The sequence below is a fragment of the Lepisma saccharinum genome, chromosome 15, assembly GCF_977018435.1.
Source record: "Lepisma saccharinum chromosome 15, izLepSacc3.1, whole genome shotgun sequence".
Lineage (NCBI taxonomy): Eukaryota > Metazoa > Arthropoda > Insecta > Zygentoma > Lepismatidae > Lepisma > Lepisma saccharinum.
Window position 1 is genome coordinate 55,575,177 of NC_139243.1, and position 24,175 is coordinate 55,599,351.

The following is a 24,175-nucleotide window of genomic DNA, read 5'->3' on the forward strand; positions in this document are numbered from 1 at the left end:
CCTACCGAAGAAAGAATTTACCAGTTTCGGATTTACTGACCATCATATAGTTAATCTAATTAATGCAATTTTCATGATTCGATTTTTATAAACATATTTATGGTACACACAACTGTAATTTATATATTCATTGTCTGTTTTCCTGCATGATGGAATATTCAAATTTAACTTAAAAAAACGGTTCTGTCCGTACACGTCCGCAGGATTTTATCCAGGGAAGGGCAAGTAAGGCATTTTTTCCAGGAGGGGACAAACAAGACACATTTCCCCCATTAGTGGTGTTGCCACCTAAAAAAACTTCTTCAGATTGAAGTTATCATATTCCTGCAACATTTTTTTTCAATAATTAACATAAATTACTGTGACTGAATTGAAATGTATGTGTGAAATATATACATTTATGGTACCGGTGACATCCATTTTCCAGGAGGGACCGTGCCCCCCCCCCTTTCGGCTGACCATGGTTCCGTCACGTTTTCTGTAAATTTGCAGGCAGACGGTTAAATTGTAACGGTGGAATATTGAAAACCTTACTAAAGTTTTTGCGTAGATGGGGATTACTCCTGGGACGGAGGAACTCCGTGGCGGAGTGGTTAGCACAGCGCGCTACGACGCCAGGAGTCCCGGGTTCGAATCTCTGCTTGGGCATGGACGTTTGTGAGTGTCCATTCATCAATGTCATAACATCATCACTCATCCCCATCTTCGCAACTTAACCAATAGTGACACAAAGAGCAAATCAGTCAATCAATCATTCTTACCTAAAAACACCACCCTACTTATTAATACTATTATTGTTGTTAGTTTTAATACTAAGACGTTAACATAAGTACTTTCTTTCGTTGCAGGTGAGCATGCGGTATTCTATTTTTTCGCCAGGTACCGATTCAATTGGAATGAGGTGGAGTTCAGCTTGTTCGGAACCTACAGGCTGATTTTTGGAATGGCAGGTAAGGACTCTTAAATCAATTAACGCCTTAAATCACATAGCGTTCGATCTGCGTTCATGATCTGTGAGCCGTGTGTGATAGGTGACGTAATGCCATGCGCCATGATAATGATAATGAGTTCTTATCGACACTCAGTTTTTCAATTACTATTCTTCTCTGTCAATATATTATATTACTAAAAATAATAAATAACAAGAGCCTTTATTGCTATCGTAGTCGAACCTACGGAAGGCCAGTCTTCAAGGTGGTTTCCAGGTCGGGCTGCAAGTCGCTTCACCCTTCCGGTTGTAACTTGAGAAAGACACAGCCGTTAGGCCCGAATTAGACGAAAGTTTTTTTTTTAACATTTTTGCTAGCACATGGTTCCAGAAATCTTATAGGAGATACTTTACACGGAAGCATTTCCTGTAAAATTTCGCTAAGCTTTTGCGATTACAATATATAATATATACACCATCTTTCTTGAGTTCATGTTGTTTGCAATTGAAATAACTAAAATATTCTTCCATACGTGTACAGTAAACGATATAAAGTATGTATTTAAGCAGTGCCATTGATTTGTACCCTAAAACGTTTTTATAGGAAACCTTATTCCTCTTGGTTGAATAGTTATCGTGTTTTTAAAATGTGAAGTGATACATTGTTTACATCTCACACGGCCGCCATTAATTCTGCACTCGTGACCTAGAGGTTGCTACGGATTGGTTACGCTACGAAAAATGCTACGGACCGAGCCTATCAGTATGGTATCTGAAATGCCATAGCGGACCTTAAAATCTAAAGCGGGCCATGACTGTACATAAGTAATTACCATTGGCGTGCACAGACCCTCTGATTAAGGGGGAATGGGGCAAAAGCCTTGATGTAAGTTCAGTCGGGAGGGAGAACCTCATGTTATCTCACTGTTTAATTTCATTGCTTTGGTGGGTGTATATAATATAATGCAGCAACATAGAGGCACCATAATTTAAATGTGCCGCGCTCCTTTTCCTCCAAGAATTGTGTTCATGCATTTAAGACCAATTTTTTTCAAACTGAAAACAATATTGATTTAATATGTCGCAAAAAATTTCAGGAGCGCCATGGCATTCTGTTTTACAATATTTTTTTTCATTTAAATCATTTTGCACCCCGGGCCAACTCCCGCCGCCTCCTAGCTACGGCTCTGAACTTGACAAGACCAAGAAGATAGACATTTTACGAATTGTATTTTTATTCGTATGAAATTAGATATCGAGGGGAGAAATTGCCCCTTTGTGCCCCCTGCAGATTCTCCTGGCCGTCTTGAAGAAATAATGCAAGACAGGCGTGAAAAGTAATTCCATCTTCAGTATCCTTTTGTCCTGTAACTCTTTGATTCTTCTAGTCTTGCATTCTTTTACCTCAATGTTTGCACCTCTAGAATTGATTTCCCTCCAAGGATGGAGATGGGCAATGCATATTGCCCCCCTGTGGTTGCGCCACTGCACTCCCTTCTCCCGTAGTTTCTTTGAACTTTAATCGCTTGAAAATACTTGATTTTCTTTAAGGGTATAATATCGTTTAACAACGGCGATAAGATTCCTCTACACTAAATTTCTAGGTGAAAGTATAATAATGTAGGGACATGGACGTCTGGAAGGGGGAGGGGGGCAAGGATGATCACACCACCCCCTCAGACATAGAATGCCACCCAAAAAGTATATATTTAACATGTATAATTTGATTTCAGTCATAGTAATTTAAATTAATGCGATAATTTCACATTCAAGTGGTGTTTTCTTGAAGAGGCAACACTATTATCGGGGTAACATGCCTCATGAAAAATACCTTGCTTGTCGCTCCGTGGAAAACATCTGCAGACGTCCTTGATTGCCCCCCCCCCTACCCTTGCCCTCGTGCGCACGCCTATGGTAATTACTAACCTGATAACAGATGGCTCTTGTTATTTAAAAAAAGTCCGGATCTAATTTTCCTTGAAGCAATGAAAAATATCAGCTCAATGTAGGTCCCGAAATTTTAAATAGTTAAACTAGCTTTCCTAGCTCATAACTGAGCTTTCTATATTGAACATTGTGGGAAGTTACACATACTAAACCCTGTAACTGAATATAAGTTCCAATTCTTATTTCTCATAAGTAAGTGAGAATTAGTAATTATCCCACATTGTAAAACCATATTACAATGAATTCTTATAGGGTCTCTCATTAAGAGTGACACTTTTTAAAATTTGAAAAAAAACCAACAAAAAAGAAACACAACGTATCAAAGTAAATTGTGCTTTAATTTGAAGCTGAGACATTGCAGTTACGTTCTGAACAAAATATCGTTCAAATGTCCACCACGGTTTTGAACACACTGACGATGGCTCCAATTGTTAATCACTCTGTCCAACATTAGTGGCGTTACGTCTGCGATAGCCTGACGAATGTTCGCCTCCAAATGTTCCAAAGTTCGTGGCTTGTCAGCATAGACCTAGGCTTTGATGTAGCCACAAAGAAAAAAAAATCCATTGGTTTTTAATCACACGACCGTGGCAGCCAATTCACACATCCACGTCTTGAGATGATCCGGTCGCCAAACTTCTCCCTCAGCAAATCGAGCGTAGCATCAGCTGTGTGGCACGTAGCGCCATCCTGATGGAACCACATGTTTTCAATATCTATGGTCTCAAGTTCTGGCCACAGAAATTCGCGTAACATGGATCTGTAGCGGTTGCCATGGATGGTAACGGTTCTTCTCTCTATGGTAACGCTTCTTCTCTCATCATCTCGAAAGAAATAAGGTCCAATGACGCCGCCACGTCATAAACCGCATCACACAGTGAGTGTTTCTGAATGCAATGGCACCTCATGGACCACTTGTGGGTTGTTCTCGCTCCAATGACGACAATTTTGCGTATTGATGAAGCCACTAAGACAAAATTGCGCCTCGTCTCAGAAGATGATCTTTCCACTGAAATCAGGATCAGCTTCCGACTGCTGTGCGGCCCAATCAGCGAACTCACGACGCAATCTGTGATCGTTTGGCTTCAACTCTTGAGTCAACACAACTTTGTATGGATGAAGGCCCAAATCCTTTCGCAAGATTCGCCAAGTTGATGTCTCAGATAGCCGCAACCGTTGAGATCGTCTTGAAACTGACACATTCGGCTCTTCCTCAATACTGGCCGCTACTGCTGCGATATTGTCCTCACTTCGTGCTTTACGTTGTCTTCTTGGTGGCTTCTGGTCGTGTAGAGTGAAATCCCGCTCAAACTTGGCAACAGTGCGGCGTATAGCCTGAATAGAGAAACGGCGATGGCGACCCAATTCTCTGGTGAACAAAGGATGAGCACCCACAACTGAGCTGCCACTTTGGTAAAAAAAATTAATGATTTCTAAACGTTCAGGAAGCGTGAGTCGCTGCATGATGAAACTGCAAATTGTGCTGGATATTTTCACACCTGGAAGCACACAAAAAAATATATTAGAAACTGGAAATTACAATTTTAAAAAGTATCACTCTTAATGAGAGACCCTATATTTTAAGAATACAAGCAAAACATATTATCAATAGAATTGCGATACGGAAAACAAATGATCACTTTTATGTTCCTGGTAAGTCAGATAATCATAGCGGTGTACGTAGGAGTAACTGAAGATTCTGGCAACAATGATTTATTGTGATTTCTACCCTATATTGATATCTGAAATATAAATACGGTTGTATAATACGCATTTGAAGTTCTCACTCCCTAATCACCGGCAACTGCTGTCGGATTAAAATTATAGACACTCGAGTTTGGACTCCAATTAAAAATTAACCAGTAGACCTACGTAAAAAAAAGTTACATAAAAATTTAACGTATTCAATTCTGCGTTAGTCTATGTTAACCAAAAGTTTTTCGGTTTGCCTTCTATTTTTTTGTCGTCAGAAGATAAAAGTGCCGGTTTTAAATTTTGCAAACGATCCCTGTCTTTGAAATGCTATAAATAGAAAACGGGTCGTCCAATCATGATGAAATTTTAGTGCGGTGCAGGCAGAAAGGTTTTAAACTAATCACGTCAAACTGGCTTGTTTAATGCATACGAACCTTGAAGTAAGCGCGCATTGGAAGATTTCCGCCTTAAAGGTCTACTTATTAGCTATGGAGCAGCTATGCTATTCGAATGTACAGATACAACACTGTTCCAAATTATGCGAGTTTATTGACATAATGTGCAAGCACGATTAGACTACATAAAGAAAGAATGTTCGATGATAAACTCGCTCAAATATACATTGTCTTATCACTTGGGCCAGTTTGATCGATATTAGTTTAACTAATTAATATTATAGAACTAAATCTGTCTTTTTACTGTCAAGTCACTTCTTCACGTAGTATACAGACAGAAGAGAGAGATCATCAACAAAAGATCGGAACTTAAAACATTACAGAAAGTACTTATCCTTCTCCTCCATATCGTGGTTATTCGGACACCTTAACAAAGCGTCTACCTTGAGGAGCACAACTTCCTCTCTCTGGGTCAGAATCCATAATGCGCTGCCTGAAGGGCTGCGAGGTTGCACCGAGGCTTCCTTATTACGTCATTGCGTAACCGATTCTATTGACCTCTGGTGGCAAAATTAACAATGATTCCATCAACCTGGCACAAATGAAACAGAAATATAACAGAATGGCGGCTCCGCGCGCACTACGATCCATAAAACGCAATTCTAAATTTGCAGTTGTTTTGTTAAACTGGTAAAGAAAACGAACCCTTCTTATCAATTTTGTGACTTTCTCTTGGGTTGTCCAACAAATATACAACATTGGTCTTGTTTTGAAACGCTTTCCATCTGCTTTCAAAATCCATTATCAATGTGAATTCACATTGCGAAACTGATTTTTGACAGATTTTTATTCGGCGGAATAAAGACGTACGTTGAACGGGGCAACACTGCACGCAGTGGGGGCTGGCACTGCAAGTCGGTGCTTGCAGTGTTGCCACGTTCCACGTAGGTGGTGGGGATTCCACACGTCACCATGAAGCCGTGGAACGCAATGCTTTCATTGTTGAAACGCGATTTGCAAGATGTTATTTTCCGTATTTGATATTGGCGTAAATCATAATTTTGTTTTTTCAATAATAATGGTATACATGTGGCTGTATGACCAGCATATGAATAAAGACATACTCTTTTCTATTTACTGTGTTATATCATTTTAAAAATCATTATTTTTATGCTGCACCATGCATAACTATAATAGTATTGAAATAAGGGTAATGTCTCGTTGTTAGTTTACTCAAATATACACTTTAACGTTTAGCCGCCGGACGCCGGCGCATTTTCAACAGATCGCTTTTCAAAATTTCCGGGAAGTACAAAATAACTTGTTACTCAAGAACTAATTGTCGTAGACAGATGAAATTTGTTTTGTTTTCTTCCGTAAGGACAGTGCTTTTAGTGGAGGTGAAATTTATACATTGTGCCTCCCAATAATTAGTGGTAAACGAAGATGATGAAGAAGAAAGTTTATTTTTTTAAAAAAAAAGAGGTAGGAATGCCCCTGTAACCCTCTCAATAGATCGAAGTGAATGAAAAATGTACGTAGCGGTGGTACATTCCTGCAACCGTGCAGAGTTTCGTTGAAATCACTGAGTTAAGAAGTAATAACTTTATACAAAGTGGCAGTGTTGCCAGCTTCGGGACAATATCCGGAATTTCGCTTCTACAAAATTTATGTGACTTGGACTGTCAGGTTCAAAATGTCTTTCCCCATCTTATGATGAACCTTAAAGTGGCGGGTTTAATGAAAACTTCTTGCGCGCAAGAAAAATACAGAACACGGCGTTTAACTTACGCGCCGCAGTTTTCTAACTGTACAACATTGCGCTCCTGCCATTGGCTGGTTGCCACGGAGAGGCTCTGCGTGGCCCCGCCCGATATCGCTTCTAAAGCCGTACGCTACTCTTCGTAAAGTGAATGTACACTCCTGTTCAGATAAAATGACACATTATTTAACTGTTCAAACCTCTGAAGTCTGCCACTTTGTGAACAGGAGTGTACATTAGTCATGTTTTTTTTTGCTGAAAGTGGATGAGCGCTGCCATCTTTGCAATACCTTATCATGCCATTTTGGGTAGGTACTTTTGAGGTTAATTTTATCGAAATACAAAGAATTGATTTCGTAACGGTTTCCAGTTTGAAGTAAACAAGATGAGAATAGATTAATTGATAACAAGATTAGTTGTTTCCCTATATACAAATAAAAATAAGTGCATAAGTTGAAAAATGCATACAATCGCATTAACGCACAATTCGACATAGAAAGAACTATTCAGGTGCATCATACGATGCAATTTCGCGTTGCTTTTACAAATGATAAAAATGCATAACTGTAAACCTGATTCTTGCCAGAGGCCGAAAAATACACTTACGTGCATAAGCTGATGCGCGTCTGGTACAGTGGGATCCACAAGTATTACCATGGCTATTTTCATTAATTTTGGTTGTTAAAGATCCTGGAATTTTAAATAAATTCAATTCCGGTCCAGGAGAGAAAATCATCAAGGGTAAATGGGTTCTGGACCGTAAAGAACCTTTTTATCTGCAAAGTATTTCAATTCGGTCCAGGATCCTTTTTTGCCGGATCAATTTAAATACGTGCCAGGAACCTTTTTCCAGATCAGCCTAAATATGGCACACGTTCATACTGAAATGAAACAATAGGCAACTTGGACCGAATTTAAATTGTGCGAGAAAAAAGGTTTCGGTCTTGTTACGCAACCAAATAGAACCCATTAGAATTTTGGGCTCTTGGACCAATTTTAACAACCCTGGTTATCAAGCGATGGATTTTTATGTACGCTGGTAAAGAAGTTGTCAACAGCTTGTATTGACTTTTGTTTTAATTCTTGAAAATCTTATTGGGTCAAATAAAGTGCACGAACATGGTGATGGACATGGTGATCCCACTGTACATCAAATAGATTAGATTTGATGCATATCGTTTTCTCCTATCGTATATCTTAATTCATGTAACAAGGTTTTCCCGATAGCGTAGAGACCACAAGGAAAATAACCTTCCTCTAAAAGTCTCCGTGCATTTTCCGCTCCATCGGTTCAACTCGGGCTGTAAGGAAGCATGCTCCACTTGTCACTCCGATTCCGTGCTCGTAGCGAACACCGGAAGGAAAGGGATTGCAGGTGCGTGCTGTTAGCGAACACACAAACTTGCTGTGTCTTGTTTGTCCGTGAAAGTGGTCGACATGCAAGTGTTGCCAGTGATACCTTATAATCATTTTGTGTTTGAAATTAAGTAATTAGCTAGTACAAATCCGTGTTTTGTCTTCGGTGACCTCCTTACACTTCACTTTCTTCTCCTTTGTACATAGCCACGTCACCACGCCTTTCGCCTCGCGTACTTTTCGATACCATCACACAGCAAACACAAATTTACGTACTTCGTTTTATTGAATTCTATCTTGCTGGTTTCACAGTCGATTGAAGAATGATCAGGGCTGAGCAAGGGGTCTCACTTATCGCACAACACTTGAGTAACCTTGTGTTCTGACTTCACGGAAAAAAAGCTTTTTAATTTTAGGCTAAATGCCTACGTTGTTAGGTTACGCTGTAACGAGTCAACTCACGGTCCCCGAAATGACGTGTCATTCATACCCCGGCACGGGGCCAAACGTTGTTATGAGTACGGGAAACCGGTCGTGACTCTTACTTACGGTCCAGGTTTTCAAGTTCGGTACTGAGACGGTCGTTTATGGTCGTGCTAATGCGAGGCGGAGATAAATACCTTGAAATGTTACACTGTTTTGTTTACCTTTGATATGTAGATTCGAACAATCATAACACACTAATTGCATAATATCAGATACCTGAAATACATCAAATAACAACACTGACGAACGGTAAAAAGTGAATATATATTGTAACAACAACAAAATATTGAAATCAACAACTGTTTACATTGCCTCCTCAATCACTCACTCATTCACTCTATCACTCTTTCACACATATGAGGTATTTCTACATGTGAAGTATAGATAAAAATCATGGATCTCATTAACATATCATTCCTTTTTAGTTTTAAACCTTTATGTGAATTTAGGGTATTTGTCTGCCAGCTCCTGTGCTCTTTTAAATGAATTTATGTGCCAGTCCTCAGAAAGCGGTTAACTAAGACAATTGGGTCGGCGTGGTTAAATCTTTCGTTCGAATGAACGTATGCATCCAGTCGTGAGCACGACATTTAATAAGTTTCTCGCACGGGGGTAATACACATAAGCCTCTCTCGTCCAATGAGAACAACTACACCATTACATAGTGATGCAAAAACTTAATCGGCTCCAGCTGCCGGAATACACAAATCAATCGTCGGCGCGAGCAAAAATTACATCAAAAAACACTATGCAACAAATAATACTATTTCACGCGCACGACCTTGCAATAAAAAATTAGGCTTTCCACAATTAAAAAGGACTCATCAGTCAACTATTGGCAAATTAAATGGCGCGACGGGGCGGTCGGTTACACAAGAAATGGAGCACACTTTGACAATTTACACTAAATATTAAAGTAATGAAATGGAGCTTCTATCCCTGAATGCAGACAATTAAATTAGAACATCTGAACAAGAAATGACCCTTTTTTATAACAATATCAAAAAACTATCAGACACGGGGATTAGGTTCGGGGTTTCTTGAGTCACTTTGCAAATAAGTGAGACTTCGGCGTTAACAGTACGGTGTTGATACTAACGATGCACGTTTACATAGACATAGACCCTCTGAAGAATACTGTACCGGACTCTGCTACATTGCGTGGTCATTCATCTCTCCTGGACGCGGGACTTGCACCTGGTTCCTTTGTGGCGAAATTGTTCTCCGTGGTCGATCGCGACGAAGAATAATTGCGACGATATGGTGTACTTGCACCTCCTCAGTACTTCGGGCGTTCCTCTTGTCACTAGCGTCGGGTGTACGTGATCACGCGCCGGTCCGGAATCTCTCTAGTGTCGGGCATCCATTAGACGTCGATCTGGAATCATCTCTCTCTGGTAACGGGCTTCGATTGGGCGTCGATCTGGAGTCGCCCTTCTCTCTCTCTCTCTCTCTGGTAACGGGCTTCGGTTGGAACGTCGATCTGGAAAGTCCTTCGGGCTTTGGGCAGTGTTCGGCTTTGGTGTCGTCTTTGGTGCTGGCTGGCTTCACCGGATGGTAGCGGCGCATCGTTGCGGGTGCCGTGGAGGCGACGGCCCCCCTTCTCTATCTCCTTAAGCCCTACATTATTAGGTAGTCCACGCTTGGCAAAAACAAATCACCGCGTAATCTTCACCAAAATAAGGCGCACTCTGGTAATTCTCTATCTGCAATTCGCTCATGGTATGTAAGAAAACAAAGTCCACGGACACAAAACAATAATCACGCGAGAGCGTAGCGCGGAGATGCTCTCTCTATGAAATCAGGGCAAAAAATGTGTCTGGAATCGTAGTACCGCATATTTATAAGAGATTCAAATTCGTCCGTTGAAAAACACGCTAAAGTGGCTTTGCTTCAGTTTCCGAGGGGGTGGAAATGACCTCTCTCCATTGTCTTGAAACGCGGTCACCCGCGCGTCCTCGATCCTTGCAGGCTTGGGCTCCAGCTGATTTTCCTGGTCATCCGTGAAAAATGGGTTCGCCCACCCGCTAGCCCGGTTCCGACGAAAATAATCCTTCCTTTTCTCCGTGTTGGTGCAAATATGTCATTTTCTAAGCGGCGGCTGTCACTCAGGAAAAACCCGTCTCCCAACTCCCGACGTCTGGCTCGGATACAAATTTATCCACAAAATAAATCAAACCTCACACTTTTATATTTGAACCTACAATGAATCAATAAACAAAAATAATTTATATCGAACTGCGTTTCACATGTCTCTGGATACCGTGACAACGCTAGCTAGGTGTAGTTCTCTTAGCCTAAATAATAATTTTTCATTGTATTTATGCTAATGTAACCTAACCTAACAGGCCTAACCTAACCTCGTAGGCATTCCTCGTCTGACGTCAGAACACAAGGTAGCAGAACTGTTGTGCGACAAGGAAGACCCTGGTCAGGTCAGGTCAAGAGACACCAGCCAATGAGGTGTTTCTCCAACACTTGCATGCTGACCAATTTCAAGGACAAAAAAGACAGGACAAGTTTGCGTGTTTCTAACAGCACGCAACTGCAAATCCTTCCGTAACTGTGTTCGCTAAGAGCACGTGTTTGATATGAGCACGTTCGCTAACAGCACAGCACCGTCCCTCCCGTCCAGTGGGAGTATGACGCACAGGAGTCGTGGGTCTGCGCAGGCTCCTTTGCCTGTAGTTTCACTATAGTGCTAGCGTAGTCGCCTTGTAATCAATAGGTCCCGGGTTCGACGCCCGTTGGAATCAAACAATGGTTCGGATCCCACTTTAAACTTTAGGTCACGTTTCAATTAGCCTATCAGTGCATAAAGTGAACGTAAATTCCATCAGTCATTCATGTCGCTTGGTATTACTTTGATTTTAATTCTGAACGGAACAATGTGGATTGGCGGAAGTATATTATTTCGTTCTGCATTGCAATTTGTACAAAGTTGAAAAGATGCATGATATAGTGCAGGTAAAAGTACCGGATTATAGAGAGTTGTTCGTTGTAGTCAAACTATGGCTATGAGTTTGAGTTTTACCTTCATCACATTATATATATTTTACCTCACCATCAAAGTTAATTTAATGAACTTGAAAATCGACGCAAATTATGTTGTAAAGTTTCATATTTGATTGCTTAAAAATGAATCTGAAGCCTTCAGAAGCCTTGCTGTTATACACAAAATATAAGAACGCATTAAGACATCAAACACAAAATTTCATGTATCACTATATACAGGGTTGACCTGAAAGAAATATACAGTTTAAACGCTTTATAAATTGAAATTTGTTTTACATCAGAAAGCATTTAGTACTGTTGAATAGAGAAAGTCTTCAAGTTTACGACCTCCGCTTTTCGTTTGTCTTCGTGACGTCAGCATCACGTGAGTGCCCTTGACGTCAGTCATGCAATATGGCCGCTACCCAGGTATGAAAGGCTTTGTGTGTGCTTCAATTTGCAAAAACAAATTATCTTATTGTCGTACATCGTCCTTTTTGAACACGTTATGGAAAACTACCACCCACAATGCAGTCAATCTACGAATTGGAGCAATAAATTTGAGAAGACTGTTGACATACATGCTGAGACGTGTTTGGGGAGAACTTGACTATCGCATTGATATCTGTCGTGTTACAAAAGGGTCACACATGGAACACTTGTAACTTACCAGTGTAAACTTCGGGGCGTACTCTCCAAACCATGAAGTATTTCAGCCCTATTACATATTAAAACTCTTCTTTCTGTAAAACTTTGAAAGTGTCTATTTCTATATATTATTTGTGCTGTGGAGTTGCGATTGAGCGTTAAGTGGTTCACAAAGGAAACGTTGTCAATTGTGCTTGTTGCCGTGTTTCATCTTCTGAAGGAAGTAATGTGAACCAAGGTGTTTCGACCGCTATTTGCCCTCCGCGCTCATAAGAATCTATTCGCAAGAGGACTATTTTACACCCTTAACTGACAAGCGCTGGAACGAGAAAACTATGCACTTACAGAGATTTTGCAACATGGCTTGTCTCACAGTTCATTTGGTCCCGCTAGCGGCGTTCGGCAGTTTCGGACACGGAAGTAAACGATGATAGCCGAACACAACCGAACCGATTGCTGGTTCGAGTGTCTTCAACTCGAGTTTGTTTCGTACCGCGATCGGTGTTCGGCACACTCGGACTCGGAAGCGAACGATGATTGCCGAGCACAACTGAACCGATCATAGATTCCTTAAATGTCATCGTGTTCAGTTTTTTTAGCAATTTCTGCCACAATGATTGTGTCCTTGTCTATTCGACTGAAAACGAGCAGGAACGGCTTAAAAGGAACCACATATGCATCTTTCGCAATGAATTCGACTCATGCGTAACCTTAACTGGATACAACTACAGATAGACCGTACCATTCTCTGCCTGAGGTAAGAACGAACTCAATGTAAGTACACGCGTCTTCTGAGAAAGTAAGAACAAAATTAATGTGAACAAATAAACTTGTGGTCTGAGAAATACTATTGGTTATTTCAATGACAACCATATAGGAATTTTGGTCATAGGAATAGGTTGCTTGTGATGAATTCATACCACTCAAAGTGGACATTATATTATGAGCTATCACGGCAAAACAACACCACAAGTTACACATCGGAAAGGATCTAATTTATTTCTTAGTTACATTAACTTCGTTCTTACAAAAGATGGATAATAGTAATATGAAAAAAAAAACATCTTGGTACAAGCTCACAATACAACAGCTTTTGTCACTCTTGTGAGTAAACAAAACACTATCGATAACGTAGATATTCTAAGTCTTTCATCTACTTCTTGTGATCATAATTCATTCTCATCGTCGTGATGCACCTGTAGAAGATGAAAAGCGACGTTAAATGTGCAGCACACACGATACAAGATGTTCACACACTGTTCTGTTTCAGATTGAAATTTCATTTCTCGTTTTACCGCCCTCTAGGAACATTGGTATCAGCCGGCCTATTCAGTTACATTCTGAAAGTGGACGACAGTGTGATCGGACTCATCGCCTGTGCCAGTCAGCTTGCTGGAAGCCTTGTCTATGCCTTCAGCACAAAGGGATGGATGATGTACATCGGTAAGTCAACTTGATCTAAAAACCTTTTGATATTTCTTATGTCTCATGAAAACGACACTAGGCTAGGATATATAATATATATATATATATACACACAGGGTGACTTGTAATTAGATGTACTCCCTGAAAGGGGTTAAAGTAGAGGCAATTTGCAATAAATTTGACTATATGATACCCTGTCCGAAAATTAGTAGTTTTCGAGATAATCGAATTTATATTGTTTTATTTAAAACATTACAATTGTCCATATAAAAAGATGAATTGAGAAAAAACTGCTTATTGTATGGCACATATTTTAGCGTTTTATGATAGCTAACAAATAAGTGGTTCGTTGAAAAAAAAAAGTTTTTCCCAAATAACAATCCCATGTAAGTAACGGGTAGGTATAAACTTACAAGTGGTGATAAAAAATACACTCTTAGTTTACTAGGCAACGTATTATTAACAAAAGTGGTATGACACGAAGCGTACAAATTACTTAAATTACTTTCTTGAGTCATCAGTTATCCAACAAGGTACAAATGTGGCTAATATTCACATTTGTGTACAAGAAATAATGGAATGGAATCAATGAACATTACAATTAAAGAACATTACCGTCTTGCTCAAAGTGGGCACCTCCGTTCCGAATCCAGGCACGCAGGTTTTTACGGACATTTGTTCTCGTAACTCGTGATGTGAAGGTGTCCTTGATGTGTTGACCAGCTGTTAAGATCCTCTCCCTGAGCTCTTCTCGCGAGTTTACCGGTGTCTTGTAAACTAAGTCTTTCACATGTCTCCAAATGTAAAAGTCACAAGGCGTCAAATCGATCGGGGGCGAGGAGGACAGTTGTCCTCACTTTTTGCTACTTTTACCCCGCCACTATGCTAAACCTTATCTAGGACGGAAATTAAACTGACTTTGCCCCACCCAGACTCAAAACGAAAGAGACTGCCCAACTAATACCGGACGGAACGTCTGGTCACCTCACCACCGCACATTGCACTCTGTTTCGGATAAACTGTAGGTCTAGTTTCAATTAGCCTATATGTTATTTTTTTTTAAGTGGACTTAATGTAAACTTTATCGGTAAATTTCTCGTATCGGACAAACGGCTGAAATGTGCTAGTTCATTTAATTTGAATATTCGTACTTACCTATTCTGCATTTAGAAAAATTGCTGAAGGTGGCATTTCGCTTATTTCCCGGAAACAAGCTCTATTTGCGACATATCGAGTAAGTTTTCTTCGTTTCTTTTTGCCTTCGGTAACACGCAAAATGGCGGTCACAGTTTCACTACAGCGCCTTGAATAACGTAGTGTGGAAAACGGCACGGTTCTGCGCACTCTGGCTGGTTCCACTCGAAAATGATCCGCTAGAGGCGCTGGTGTTGACCCCGGTGCTTGGTGTTCGACTGCTTATAATGGAAGTAAATGGAGTTTTCGCTGCAACGTCTGATTCTTTTACATGAAGCATTTCTATGAATGTGATAATTGCCATGATATTTGGTACAATGGTCGCGAAGATATTAACGAACATTCTAGACAGTCGACCACGTGCTGTTATCGTCATACTTTCGTTAATAATACGGGAGAAAAAATACGCGTGGTATGCTCTTGGCAACTAAATTTTTGTGTATGAATTAGGTTCATTATTATTATCATCATCATCATTTCTAAAGATATACACACTGAAGCATTTGTATTTTGGATATTTACTGTATCTTTTCTTCCGCTTTAAACTAATCGCGGCGATGATGATAATGATGATTCTATGAAACGACAAGGGGAACCCCACAAAACTTTCTTAGTGCCATCGACATGAGTGTGAGGAAACTTTCAAACCAATGGGACAAGCGACACGGGATGTTCACACTGTCACACTAGTGACACACACTTCCAGACTGTAAAATACCATTCATTGCACATGAGGGTCGAAACAGCAAACGACACGTTCATATGTCGTATTCGCATGCTACTTGTTTTTTTCAGTCGGAAAGAAGGGTGCTCAGACCGAAGCGACGCGCTACAGGGGGAGATCCCAACTAAGTGACAAGCGAAAGCCTTGAAGCGGCACTTCAGTCTATTAGAAAGCGTTTGCTGCTAATTGTGTGAACAACAGATCTAATCGACACGATAAGCCACACGTGTCGCTTTGTCGCTTGTGTGTCGCTCAAACTGGGCCATTTCCTCAATAGCTTGCAACGTGTTGCCGTGATTTGTTCTTCGCGCATGCGCGATGCAATGAGTGTCTTGCTTTAGTGATATTGCGCACAAAAGCGGCACGCGACACTTATCGCTTGAGGATTTCACCAACAGAACTCTGGCCTGTGCAGCCCGTCATGCCTTTACAATGTGAAATTTTGCTCTTGATTGGCTCTTTACAAGAAACATGTGTCGCGCCTCGCTTCGGTATGAAACTTGCCTTGGACCGAAGGACCTGTGTCGCTTTGGTGTGAAATCCTCGTATCGTTTGTCGCGTGTCGCTTTGGTGTAAAATCTCCTTGAGGAAACGGTGCAGTCAGAGCTTGTGTCCCTACGGTTCGAAAGGCTGCATTGATTACGGACTGCTCGCTTCCAAGCGACACTTGTGGTTTGTCGCCTCGGTATGAAATAACTCTCAGGATACTATTTATATTCTAATAACATAGAAAAATAAAACTCTAGTACACAATCCAACACCTGACGTCCGGAATCACTTTGCGATGTTTCTTCTTGTGTTACGCATGCTATTTATTTATTAATTTTATTTTACTTTTCTTTCCAAATTAATGTCATTTCGTGACTGCAAATCACTCCACAAATATAACTGTTTCCATCAATTCACTTACCGCCTTTCTAGACAAACAAATCTACACAATATATTCCAAAAACTAACTACACCACATTACTTTCATAACAAAATTAGCACCTGGTCCGATCGCACTGCCATCTGTGTTTGTTATCCGTTTGGGGAACTAGTTTCTTGGGTCGTTTTCCACACTACGTTATTCAAGGCGCTGTAGTTTCACTACCGTACTCGGCATGCAGTGTTTCAACCCCACTGCACCCAAAAATACCTACGTAGCTCCACAAACCATTGACGCATAGCCCCACGAACCATTGACGCATAGCCTCACGAACCATTCATACATAGCCCCACGAACCATTTCCGGTAAGGTTAGGTTAGGTAGGGTCACGTTTAGGTTACAATAGTTAAAAATTGCTTTAGAAAAGAATATGCGTAGCCCCACACACCATTCTCGCATAACCCCACGAACCATTGACGCATAGCCCCACGAACCATTTGCGGAAACGTACCTTCTTCAGTTACAAAAACACATGTTTGGAAACACTGCCCGGGATTACGTGATCACATACAGGCTACATACATCTGGAAGTAAATGGATGCAAGAGCTTTCGTGCATCGGTCACACATTTATATCGAAAAATAGATGATTTACCAGCAAAATTCAATGAACGATGCGAGAAAACACTTCCCCGAACTTCCACAAGTATAAAGAAACTGCATTCGGTAAGTAATTTCTCCTGTAAATTTGAAGAAATCCGTTTGTCCGATACGAGAAATTTACCACTTTATCTTCTTAGAGAAACATGCATGGAAACATTAAAAAAAGTAAGCACTAATGAATTTATATTATTTTTCAGCGCCTGTCGTTGATATGATTAACGGTTCCGCCTTCCTGGCTATGAGGTCGATTATATCGAAGTTGGTTCCCAGCAACGAGTTAGGTACGTAACTTTCATGTGTAGATATTTATTAACAGTTTCAATACTGACGCCTTAAGATTTCCGAAGGTAGGCGCATTCTTTTTTTAGAGAAGTTGGTCCTGTATTAGACTTTCATTCATTTGTATCTATGGAGGAGGAATATACTTACTATTACCCAAGGTCCAAAATCTAAAGGGGGACTGTCCAACAGTCTTGTCCAAAAAGAATCCTCCCACCATTTCTGTTGTAAAAGCAAAGATAAGAAATTAGATTTGACCTCGAATACCTATACTTTAATATGGATAATATCAAAAATTCACACAACAAACGAAGGGTAATGTGTGTGTGTGTGTTTGTGAGTGTTGCGTGCGTTCTCCCCTTCAAGAGACCATTAATATATCTTTACCTACCCAACCTAACTCCTTTACATTTTATAGGGGGTGTTATGGAACTTTTGAATCACCCAGCATTTTTATTTTATTTTGGTATGCTCAGAGAAGGAATTTGTTACTGAAATGCAAACAACTGAGTTTATTGAGAAATTTTCACACCGAAAGTACCCCTGAGGGGCACTGATGCATGTACATTATAAAATACAACATGCTGACATCGCACATAATATACAGGGTGTCCGAATTGAATCGCCCTAAGCCACTCGTTAGACCTGGGCTGCCTTGGCTTGAGTTTAAGAACACACGTACAGCATTTAAGAAAACTTCTAATATCACAGAAGTAGATAGTGACTTTTGAGACATCCTGCATACACTGCATGTGAGCTTTTTTAAAGATTTTTTTTTAGTAACTTTGTGTATCCGTTTCTCTTCAGGTAAAGTGAACTCAATCATTGGAGTGGTTGAATTAATCACAGGCCTCGTGTTTCATCCTCTGTACAACGAAATCTACGCACGGACTCTGACTGTCTTACCTGGAGCCTTCTTCCTGGTTGGGGGCGTTCTCACCGTCCCGCCTTTCATCATGTTCATGTAAGTAAACAGTCTCTTTCCACCTGAACCTCCACTGACGCGCGTTGCTAGTCGCGTTGGTCTGAAAGCTCTCTAACACAAATTAAGTGGGTCATCGCAGAGGTTGGATTTTGATTGATTGAATGATTACTAATATTTAAACCACGTATAATATTAACAATTATAAACTCATCGTAAATTACCGAGAAGAACATATAAGTGTCGTCAGTGATGTTGTCAGAAAATAATTATATGCAAAGGGAGAGGGGAGGGAATAATATTTTCATTGGGTTGACATTTAATAGCGCCAACTAAACCAAGACTCCTAAATGCGCCGCAGAAAGGTGTACTTGGACTAAAAGAGCATTTATGTATGTTTCTTTGTTGGGAGCTGTAAGACGAGTCGGACTGGCCAACTCATGCTTTGTCACTGTCTAATATATATTAAAAACCAAAATGATTAATTTATTACTATATATTTTAATAACTACTTCTGACCTAGGAGTAAGTGAAGAGTAATAAGTTCCGAAATGATGCGAACATCACTGGTAATGCTCTCAATATCAAACAGCATAATAAAAAACATCTTACAAATCAAACGATATCATTAGTTCAGTATTAAAGGATGTCTCTTTTAAATAGAAGTCAGTAGCCAATACGCTACTGCTACCTTTTACTAAAGAAGCATTCGTTCGAATACGTTTTGCCACTACATGAAAACACGCCTTTTCTTCTCTTAAAGCCTGGCACGATTAATCGATCGAAAGGATTCGCTTTTGCAGCATATCAGTAAGTCCGCTATGCATACTGTTCAGTGACTTCAATTAAGAAAGCTTAGTTATGAAACGAAGGTTATAACAATATACTAATTAAAACTTTGAATTCCACTTACAAATATTATTTCCTTTGCAGCTGGCTCTACACGGTGCACAGAAAAGAGAGAAAGATGAAGAAAGACGAAGAAACAGAAGAAAAAGACAAGAAAGAAGAAAACACACAGAATACTGCCCAAAATGAGGACAAAGTCGTCGATAATAATTTATACATCCCTACCTGTGACATTAGGAAACCATTACAGGTTCAGCCAAATGAATGTTTCAAGAATAACGAAAATTCTGAGAATGTTAATGAACAGGACATTGTACCAAGATTAGAAAAACAAAAGACAATGGATGCGGAATATTCAAACAAAAAGAACGAAGAAGAAGGAGTTATCGATCATGGCTACGAAGAAATCAGTCTTCGTGAAATTGATGACACAGACAACGAGGATGTTTCACTTACAAGTTCAAAATCCAATGTAAGCACCAGCGATAGTGGCGTCGCGTGTGGAAAGACTGAAGTTACTTCACTCAACGACCAGAGCGATAGCGAACCAAATAATGTCTTAAAGAACAAGAAACCAACCGTACCTAACCTTGAACGTGAAGATATTTGTGAACAAGAGTTGAACTGTGAGGATTATAATCCAGATATCACAAAATCCGACGACACAAACGATTCAGCTGAGAATAAAAATCGAAGTAATAGCTTAGCCTCAGTTCGTCGTGAAATGGAGGACATAATGCAGAAAGTTTCAGAAATTTATAACAACAGGAAAAGCAAGATCGAGACTGAAGTAATACCGAAGAACTAATGTTTCTTGTGGGATCTTGACGAAGTCTCGTAAATTATTTTTGTTGTATCACTAAATAAAATGAAAATATTTATGTATTATGACAGTTGTTCTTAGTTTTATTGCCCTGACTGAGGTTTTCGCGTGGTTTTTCTCCAGACACTCCAAATAAATGATGGGAGAGTACTCTTGACTAAGGCAACGTATGTTTCAACTTATTTTTTTTGTCCAGAGCATTCTCACAGTATGTCGTAAAACTCTCCATGACAACATAATCTGCCAACACTGTTGAACGTATGTCACAAACCACCAGCGCGTGCTTACTAACCAATCAAATGATACACTTATGTTGTATTTACATGACGACATAATGAGATTGCACAAAGAAATAGCATCGTTTACAAACAATATACAAGGAAGTGGCGTGTCATAACTTGTAACCAGAAGGCCATGGATTACACATCACAGTCTGGCCAAATGAAAGGTCCTTTATCATCCTTAGTGACTCCGACACACTCTACGTGAACATAAGAGTAACAAATGTCACATTTGCACCTGTTCTTTACTATATATTCCTATATAAGCCATATTGAGTCCACCTTATATAGTGTTAGTTTTTCGTTCGTTTTATACAGGACTTTAGATTAAAGTACAAAGTAAGTACATTGTTGTAAAGTACAAATTATGAGCTACCATAATATGGACTAAAGATATAAATACCTATGTAGTAAGTATGTAATAACTTTCATATGCAATATTATATCAACACACTCACGAGGTTCAGCTATTTCTCTTCTTTGTCCTCAAGTTACAGCACTATAGGTACAACCAACAGGTTCAATCACGCCATTCGGACAGTCTAAATGACATACTAGCGTCATCTGTTGAATCCACCATGTAACTACTTGGAAACAGAAAATAGGCCATATTGGGTACTAGGCCATATTGAGTTCAGGTACCTTAATAGCTACATGTGATTACATGGTTTGAAATGCTCAGTTTGTAGCTGATGTGCAAACCACATGTGTATTTGTGGTTATAAATATTAACACACACACAGATAGAGAGATGGATAACATGTTACCTTGGAGAAATATAAGTATTATTGTAGAAATTATTAATCATTACTTTCCTACGTAAATATATATCTTCTTATAACGGAAATGTAGCTCAAATTGAAATCCTAGAATAAGAGAAATATGTTTAGAAAGCTTTAAGACTTAGAACTTGAAATGTTATCTGCAATGTTACGGGACTAAAGATTGCCTCATTATTTGTCAGAACAGAATCATACATTAAATAACATCGATAAATATTAACAAATTTTGAGTATTTGTATTTGCGTACCTAATGCTTCTTAGCACTTGAAGTGCCTCCCCGATGACGCAGTGGTAGCGTCGTTGCCTTCTAATCAAGGGGTCCCCGGTTCTATATCCGGTGGAGGTACATACTGGTTCGGATTCCACTTTAAACTGTAGGTCCAGACCCGATTAGCTTTACTGTGCATAAAGTGGACTTAAAAACACAAAATTAATCAATTAGCACTTGAGCTTATAAAAAAGGGAAGAGTTTCCTTTAAAATAGAGAAAAAAAGAGTAACTGGTTAGCAGGGAAACAAGGTTTTGTCAAAATAACAGGTCTACGCTGTGAATGCACATTCCCTCCGACCTCAGAGTAGTAGTATTGATTGTAGTATTTCTCCAACGGCAAAAGAAATAGTAGGCAAATTTTCCATCATTATTTTAATTCTATTTTTATTACACAGCGGGGAGGCAGCGATGAGGTAACGTGAGGTTAGAGTGAGGGTGCTGTGTTCCCAGCAGTTTTTTTTATTCTAGCTTGTAACACTTTTAGGATTTCATACCAGTGAGAGGACAGCATTTCCCCACCAGATGCAAAAATGTCTCTTTATTATTGTTTTTTTTGTTAACTCACAATTAGACATGTTCTTTATTGTATGAATAATTCTAAGTACGCAACATAGAATTATCATGACTTTTTAATGGCGCTCGCACTATTTCAACTAGGTATTTTGTAATATCTGTCTGTCTGTCTGTCTCTCTCTCTGGTCTACGTCAATGACAGAAATGCAAACAATATTCTTATTTATTTTTAACCCAATTAAAGGAAAGTGTTAGCATTTAAAAGAAATAAAAATATCATCACTGTTGCTCTTCCTTAGAAATTGTTGTTCTTCGAGGAAGAAAAATTAGAAGGATTTAGTCCAGCACCTTAACACAGTGTTCCACGAGTCTCTCTTGACTAACACTGTCAAATGTGAAGTGATTTTATGAATAAAATTTTCCGCCTGTTTACGTATAACGTTGCACAGATTTGGTAGTTCGCACACGGTGTAATTACAGAAGGTTGTTTCACGTTGATGGTAACGATTTCGATCACCAGGGAGCAGCACGTAGGCATAGCAGAGAGCAGCCAGAGCCAGTAGGACGAAAGTACTGTGTGTTGACTTGCAAAAACGATAGTTGGTGTGTGAGTGAGTGTTTATATGGCACCAAAAATTCCAGTATTTTGGGAGGGGTACATCTGTGCCCTTTCCGACTTGGTTATAGTTATAGCCAGATAATTAAACAGTGCCACATGAAAGCATCCCATGTGTCAAAGAAGGGCATCAATGCAGTGTTGAATCGCCATAAAGCTTGCACCGTACCTGTTGCTGGAACCAGTCAAAGTGGGCCTCGGACATATCATAAGCCTAAGCGTTCCTCCGATGTTGTGCGGAAAGTGAGATCCTTGGTGCGATGTGAAAACCATGCAACGCAAAGAGTGATTGCACAGGCAGTGCAATGTTTCCCTGCAACTGTGAATCGCATCATAGCCCAAGATTTACAACTTGTGCTTAAGCACAAGGCTCAAGTTCATAAGTTGCGTGCCTCACATGTCCAGGAGAGGAAGACCAACAGTCGGAAGCACAACGAACGACATCTGGCAGGGGACCGCTGGAAGGGTTATACGTCAAAACATCGACGTAAAAACATCGACAACAAAAACATCGCCTACATTTCATCGACAGTACAAAACATCGACAGCACAAAACATCGACAGTACAAAACATCGACAGTACAAAACATCGACAACAAAAACATCGACGGTAAAAACATCGACGGCCAAAACATCGACGACAAAAACATCGACTTCAAAAACATCGACGGCAAAAACATCGACAGTACAAAACATCGACACCAAAAACATCGACGACAAAAACATCGACGGCAAAAACATCGACACCAAAAACATGGACGGCAAAAACATGGACGGCAAAAACATCGACAGCAAAAACATCGACGGTAAAAACATCGACACCAAAAACATCGACAGCAAAACATCGACAGCAAAACATCGACACCAAAAACATCGACGCCAAAAACATCGACACCAAAAACATCGACGCCAAAAACATCGACGGCAAAAACATCGACACCAAAAACATCGACACCAAAAGAATCGACGGGAAAAACATCGACGGGAAAAAAAACATCGACAGCAAAAACATCGACACCAAAAACATCGACGCCAAAAACATCGACAGCAAAAACATCGACGGCAAAAACATCGACACCAAAAACATCGACGGGAAAAACATCGACAGCAAAAACAGACACCAAAAACATCGACGGCAAAAACATCGACACCAAAAACATCGACAGCAAAAACATCGACACCAAAAGAATCGACGGCAAAAACATCGACGGGAAAAAAAACATCGACAGCAAAAACATCGACACCAAAAACATCGACGCCAAAAACATCGACAGCAAAAACATCGACGGCAAAAACATCGACACCAAAAACATCGACGGGAAAAACATCGACAGCAAAAACAGACACCAAAAACATCGACGGCAAAAACATCGACACCAAAAACATCGACAGCAAAAACATCGACACCAAAAGAATCGACGGCAAAAACATCGACGGCAAAAACATCGACACCAAAAACATCGACAGCAAAAACATCGACACCAAAAGAATCGACGGCAAAAACATAGACACCAAAAACATCGACGGCAAAAACATCGACGGCAAAAACATCGACACCAAAAACCGCTATTTTTTTGTCATTTAAACTGTTAATTTATAATGCAGTCATGTTTTATTATTATTGGAGGAAGGCGGAAAGTAGGAGGAGCAGAGTAGAAAGATGGGGGTGAGTAATAGGGGGTGGAAAGTAGATCGGTGCTAAAACTTCAACTCGCCCAGGTGAAATTTATATCTTGATTCGCTTCATGAATAGGA

The 24,175-nt window shown here is 40.0% G+C and overlaps 1 protein-coding gene across 1 annotated transcript in view; it reads left to right on the plus strand.

The window, feature by feature from the left end:
• Positions 1–20,027, plus strand: part of LOC145999484 (putative peptidoglycan muropeptide transporter SLC46) — a 56,871-nt gene extending 36,844 nt beyond the window's left edge. Inside the window, exons 2-6 of the mRNA XM_083136449.1 lie at positions 849–950; positions 13,517–13,654; positions 17,282–17,365; positions 18,171–18,327; positions 19,219–20,027. Coding sequence (XP_082992575.1) covers positions 849–950; positions 13,517–13,654; positions 17,282–17,365; positions 18,171–18,327; positions 19,219–19,942 — 1,205 coding nt within the window. The 3' untranslated portion in view covers positions 19,943–20,027. The remainder of the gene's footprint in view (positions 1–848; positions 951–13,516; positions 13,655–17,281; positions 17,366–18,170; positions 18,328–19,218) is intronic.
• The last annotated feature ends 4,148 nt before the right edge of the window (positions 20,028–24,175 follow it).